Source organism: Cibotium barometz, chromosome 34, assembly GCF_041138505.1.
Source record: "Cibotium barometz isolate CiBa-2024 chromosome 34, ASM4113850v1, whole genome shotgun sequence".
Taxonomy (NCBI): domain Eukaryota; kingdom Viridiplantae; phylum Streptophyta; class Polypodiopsida; order Cyatheales; family Cibotiaceae; genus Cibotium; species Cibotium barometz.
Window position 1 is genome coordinate 25,353,747 of NC_141079.1, and position 6,000 is coordinate 25,359,746.

General features: G+C 47.1%; 1 protein-coding gene across 3 annotated transcripts in view; it reads right to left on the minus strand.

Annotated features, from left to right (window-relative positions):
* LOC147618820 (fructose-bisphosphate aldolase-lysine N-methyltransferase, chloroplastic-like) overlaps window positions 1-5,614 on the minus strand; it is a 64,572-nt gene extending 58,958 nt beyond the window's left edge. For all 3 annotated transcript variants that reach the window (XR_015261974.1, XM_086773892.1, XM_086773891.1), the window contains exon 1: window positions 5,230-5,614. Coding sequence is in view for 2 of the 3 variants with exons in the window: in XM_086773892.1 (XP_086630018.1) it covers window positions 5,230-5,424 (195 nt within the window). In the remaining variant the exon portion in view is untranslated. The remainder of the gene's footprint in view (window positions 1-5,229) is intronic.
* Between the last annotated feature and the right edge of the window lie 386 nt (window positions 5,615-6,000).

Consider the following 6,000-nt stretch of genomic DNA (forward strand, 5'->3'; position numbering starts at 1 on the left):
TAGTCATCCACAAGACAACAAACCATCAACTCCATCATGCATAGTATGGACTGGATACTCCGACGTCCCCACTAACATCATCAGTGCCCAATAGTGGATGTAGAACTTGGTATCAATATATGCTCCCACACACACCCCCCCACGCGCGCACACACACACACATAAGAGCATACATTCATACAAAGGTCTGTGTACTGAGTTTCTGCCAGAGCTCCGGAGATACAGGGCAGACTCAGCCATAATGAAGCCTAGCACTAAGGATCATAACAAATAGAAAGAATTATTACAACAAAAAGGTAGTTGATAGGGCATATGCACCACTAGTGAATAAAGATAGAAGAATTAACACAATATCAACTCCTACAACTTGGACGAAAACTTCACAACGTGAGATTCGCATGTCCGGTAATACAGCATAAAGATATACCTAGATGAATCTAGGAACATGCCCAAATTCACCTTATAAGAATGTGCAATTTATAACCTCATGGTAGTCATCCACAAGACAATAAACCATCAACTCCATCATGCACAGTATGGACTGGATACTACGACATTCCCACTAACGTCATTAGTGCCCAATAGTGGGTGTAGAACTTGGTATCAATATATGCTCCCTCACACACACTCCCTGCGCGCGCACGCACACACACACGAGCATACATTCATACAAAGGTTTTCCAAATTTTCATGTTGTAGGTTTCATGTTTTGATGCTCACTTGGTGGGAAGACTATGGTGCAGAAACGCCAGAGCTTCAGCACCTGGCCGTTCGTATTTTGGGGCAGGTGTGCTCTTCATCAGCTTTGGAGCGTTTATGGAGTACCTATAGTCACATACACTCAAAGAAGAGGAATCGCCTTGGGAGCAAGATCGGAGGTAGACACGGGCTGTGTGAAAACGACTTTTTTCCCAGCCCTAAAAAGGGGTTTCTTTCTGGGTTTTATTAGGGTCTTGCTGCTAGCCGACAGCACCTTTTCTAAGCCGACCAGCAGTGCTCCCCTATATATAGCATTCGCCTCATCATTTCACATCCTGTATCACTTCATAGACTATATCTAGTACCACACCTGCTGGTTGTTGCTATTGCCAACGCCTGCACTACATCTATTGCATCATCATCGCCTATCTGCTCCAGCACATCAGTGTTTTACATCAGTTCATGGGACAGCAGCCCTCTCTGCTACACAGAGCACACCAGTGTTTTACATCAGATCATGGGACAGCAACCCTCTCTACTATATAGTGCTCACCAGCGTTTTATCTCAGCTCAGGGGACAGCAGCCCTCTCTGCTACATACAGCACCTCAGCGTTTTTATCTTCAATTCATGGGACACTTCCACCACTCGGGACGGCAGCCCTCTCTGCTCCTCACCACCACTCAGGTATTGCAGCACCCTTGTCACCAGAGCTTGCATCACCAAAACTCCGAACAGCAGCCCTCTCTGCTCTTCACCACCACTCAGGTATTGCAGCACCCTTGTCAGTAGAGCTTGCACCACCACCACTCCGGACAGCAGCCCTCCCTGCTCCTCACCACCACTTAGGTATTGCAGCACCCTTGTCACCAGAACTTGCACCACCACCACTCTGGACAGCAGCCCTCTCTACTCTTTATCACCCCTTAGGTACCACGGCACCCTTGTCACCAAAGTCTGCATCACTTCACCTTCCACTGCCCACTACCACCTCGGTGTGCCTCTAAATCCACCAACGCAGGCCTTCGACACCGACCACCTCACGGAGTGCCTTTGCCTCACATGGACGCGAGCCTCGTCATCGACCGTGCTTCCGCTCCGACATCATCTCTGCTTCTGCACTGGTCTTCTACTCAGAGTCACCTCACATCAAAGGGCCTCTTGTACATATTTTCACTCACCATCATATATATGTTGGAAGGTTGGCGATTTCAAGCACGTGATCTATGGCTAGAAAGTGCCTTGGATTATCCCATAAGTGGAAGCATGGGAAGTTGAAGAGCCATATATAGGCTAGAGTGGCACCTTGTCATAGTCATCTCCTCCGCCGGTGTTTTGGGAGGCAACTCACCGGGAGATGGGAACCCGGTGGAGGGATGCTCGATGGTGATGCGTCTCCTAGTGCGTTAGTCTTCCGTTGTGCATTCTAACATGGTATCAGAGCCCGAGCGTGTGATCCTGGGCGACCCCCTCGCGCCTCGGTGGCTTGCGGAGCCTCGAATCGAGGGAGGGTGTTGGAAGGTTGGCAATTTCGAGCATGTGATCTATGGCTAGAAGGTGCCTTGGATTATCCCATAAGTGGAAGCATGGGAAGTTGAAGAGCCATATATAGGCTAGAGCGGCACCTTGTCATAGTCATCTCCTCCGGCCGGTGTTTTGGGAGGCAGCTCACCGAGAGATGGGAGCCCGGTGGAGGGATGCTGCAGTGCCCATTGGGGGTGTTCGTGGTGCTCGATGGTGATGCATCTCCTACGTGTGTTAGTCTTCCGCTGCGCATTCTGACACTTGTGGTTGAGGAGGAAAAGGGCAATGGTGTGTTTCATGCTGTGTTTTGCTCTAATCTCGTACATGTGGTGCTTTTGTCCTTTTGCCCTCACACGGGCTCCATCATTAGTGATGTAGTTGAGGAGGAAAAGGGCAATGGTCAAACACATGAAGATGGCATGGAAGAAGGTCCACCAGAGGAGGAGCATGAGGATAAGCTTAGGCTATTTCTATAGCATAGAAGAGTCTTGAGGAGTCAGAACTCGGAACTCTAGAGTCTAGACTCTAGAGAGTAGCTTCCTTTTGGCATTTGATTTTACACTTTTTTGTAATGACTTGGTCTTGAGGCTTGACTCATTGATGATTGAGTGATGGGTTTAGCTTATTTTGTGATTATGGAAAGTTCTAAATGGTTTGATTTCTCATGCAACTTTAAAGTTTTAAATTGTGAAGTGTCAAATCATAAATGTAGAGTGTAGTATGTACACTATAGACTCTAGTTGGCACATGTTTAACATTATAGTATTATACTGTATACGTGTGGCCTCTCAACTTAGTGACTTTCCCCATACCCCCCTCTTAGGATAACCTAGGATGACATGGCGTTTCCGTTTCCCCCAGCCTCAAAATTTCCATTTCCGTTTCCATCCCCATTTCCCTGTTTCTCATAACTATGCCTCAAACAAACCTACATATGTTCGCAGAGCTCCATTGGAGTTCCGGCCCGTAATCTCTAGTGTGGCCCCATAGGTCACGCACCGTCATGTAGAGCGTCGCTCCGTGATAATCACCCACCATCCCTGTATAATGCCCACTTTCCAGCTTTTTGGGCCTCCATCACTTGTACCATTCCTGCCCGTCTGTGCTCCACCTACATGGGTGTGAGGTCATCTCCTAGATCTTGGTTCCTTTCAATGTGGCCCTCTTTTGCAAGAAGGCGTGCATGTTTCTCCATCTTTAAATTTTAGGAAGAGAGGTCTCTCCTTTGTAGGGTCCTTCCCATGCGCCAAGCTTCCATGAAGGGGGGGCGGGGGGGGGGGGGGGGGGGGGGGGGGGGGGGGGGATGCCTGGTATTCCGATTTGTTTGCATGAGGCTTCACCATCCTCCATTGGTGAGCCTTCTACCTTCAGCCCTGTGATCCTCACATTGAGGCCCTTCTGCTTGCGGCGCTTGTCCTCCTCAAGCGTGGCTGTCATGATAGTGTTGGTGTTGGGGTCCGGGGCTGATTTTTGCTTCTTGACAACCTCAGTCCATTCCTTCCCCACCTCATTGCTGCCCAATGCCTATATAGGCCCTCATAGGCTGGTCAGTTTGCTCGTAAAGCTATCAGCCTGTTTCATCAGAGTCCATGACTAGCAAAATAGGCATTAAATGTTAAGCGCTTGTATATGAGCCTTTTGATGCTAGCCGGCAGCTCTTCTACTGGCCGGCAGCCCTCCTGCTGGCCAACAAGGCTTCATGGGTCATCCCAATGTTGTCCCAAGTGCCTAAGGGGTAGCCTAAGGCCTAGGTGTCTTTTGGACAGCCCTTCTTGTGGGTAGGAGCTGGGACAGATGGAAGACAGCCATTGTGAGCTTCTACAAAGAGATGAAGAGAGAGAGAGAAGCATAAAGATTCAGCTCATGACACCATTGCTTATGTCATACACACATAAAATATGTAGATAGTATGCCTGTGTGTTTGCCCACTCATATAAGTGTGGTAGTATGTTTCTGTATTAAGCCTGGTCTTGTGTGTGAACGGCTGATAAGCCTAAATATGTGTGCATGTGTGAACATCCTCCAGCAAAGGAGTAAACACCCACTTATGTGTTTGTGTGTGTGACCCACCTCTTAGAGGCTCTTAGAGGTGTATAAATAATATCTAAATATCGATGTGTGTATGACATTAACAATGATGTCACGGAGGCAACATTTGTAACCTATAAAGGTGCATGTACTTCATTGAAGAAAAATATATCTATAGGCACATTGTTGAGTCGTGTACTTTACTTTCTCTCTAGCGTTGTCTAACTCTCTCCCTACCACACATCGATGGATAGCTCCCTCTCCACACTCACACGCTCGTATCCTCTACATGCACTTTGTATTCATGTTGATGAGGATGACGATGATGATCCATACATATCTACATTTACCTAGGGATTAGTGTTAATTCTTTTCGTTATGTGGTCTTTTTTCCATGATGAGATTCCATGGACACATTGTACACCTTTTGTCTCATAGACATGTTGGGACTTTTGCAAGATGTTAATCTTCTTCTTCTCTAGTTTATCTCTATTTGCAAGATGTTAATATATCTTCTTCTTCTTCTTCTCTAGTTTATTTCTATTAATCAAATGCCATGATGATGTTCCAGATCCAGCCCCCATAGCCTAGCACTCTGGACTTTCCCTCCCTGAGGGGGCTTGGGTCTTCCTGCCCAAGGGCAATACAGTTTGTGAGGGGGCTGGCAAAGCTATCACTACATCAACAGGGCCTGCAGAGATTTGAACTCGGGACTTCCCCCCTCCCCTCCCCAAGGGAGCTTGGGTCTTTCTGCCCAAGAACAATACAGTGTATGACTGCAAAGCTATCATTATTCACCATCGGGTACCTGCAGAGATTTGAACTCAGAACTTCCCCTCCCCACGTCACAAGCCCACACCGCTAGGCTACACGCCCAGTGGCTAGTTGAGCAAGTTTAATTATGGGCCTACAACTAAATTGCACTACAAGTGCATCATTTTCAACACACGTAAAGGTAGGCATAAAGTGATGAGCTAACCTGGGCTAAAGGTAAAGGGCTGGAGAAGCGAGGGCGGGCACTGCTGCAGATTGCGCTGGGCTTGGGCAAGCAGATGATGGAGTGCCTACCCTTCACCCACATGGATCGCTGCTTTTTCTTCTTCTTCTCGTGCAGATGAGTCCCCTTCTTCTTGTTCACACAGGCCTCCTTTCCATGGCTCTCACCACGATTCATCTTCTATACACAGCATTTCCCAGCAGAGCCCCTGCATTCAAAAGCTATCTCCTGCAGCAACTCCCTTCATTGCCCACAATTCCAACTTGCACTACAGTGCAATTCTTTATGAGTACGTTAAATTAAATAACTTCCAGGCACGTTCATGTCTGACCTCGACAGCTCTTCGACTTCCAGTTTCTTTTTTCTTTTTTTTCTTTTTTTTGAAGTGTATATATATATAGTATTAACACGAGAGATCATTACAACAAACAGGCCATGGGCCAAAGCCTAGTTTAGATCCTTTACATTGCAATGTAACATATTACATAACAAATTCCATCTATCTTCCTAAGACAATAGAGGACTGGCTACAAGATACATTGTACACCAGCTGCATACAGGCTATCATCATTGTTGGTGCAACCTTTTGGGGGCAGTTTCTCTAAGATTTGCTTACCTAACCACAGCTTCACCACTGGTCCAGAGGGTTTTCTATGAAGGCCACAAAAGTATAAGAGGGGTGTTTTTCTTTGAGGTACCATCTTCTGGTCTTTGCCCCAAATTTGGGGGGCCTTGTCTTCCCATCATACCCTA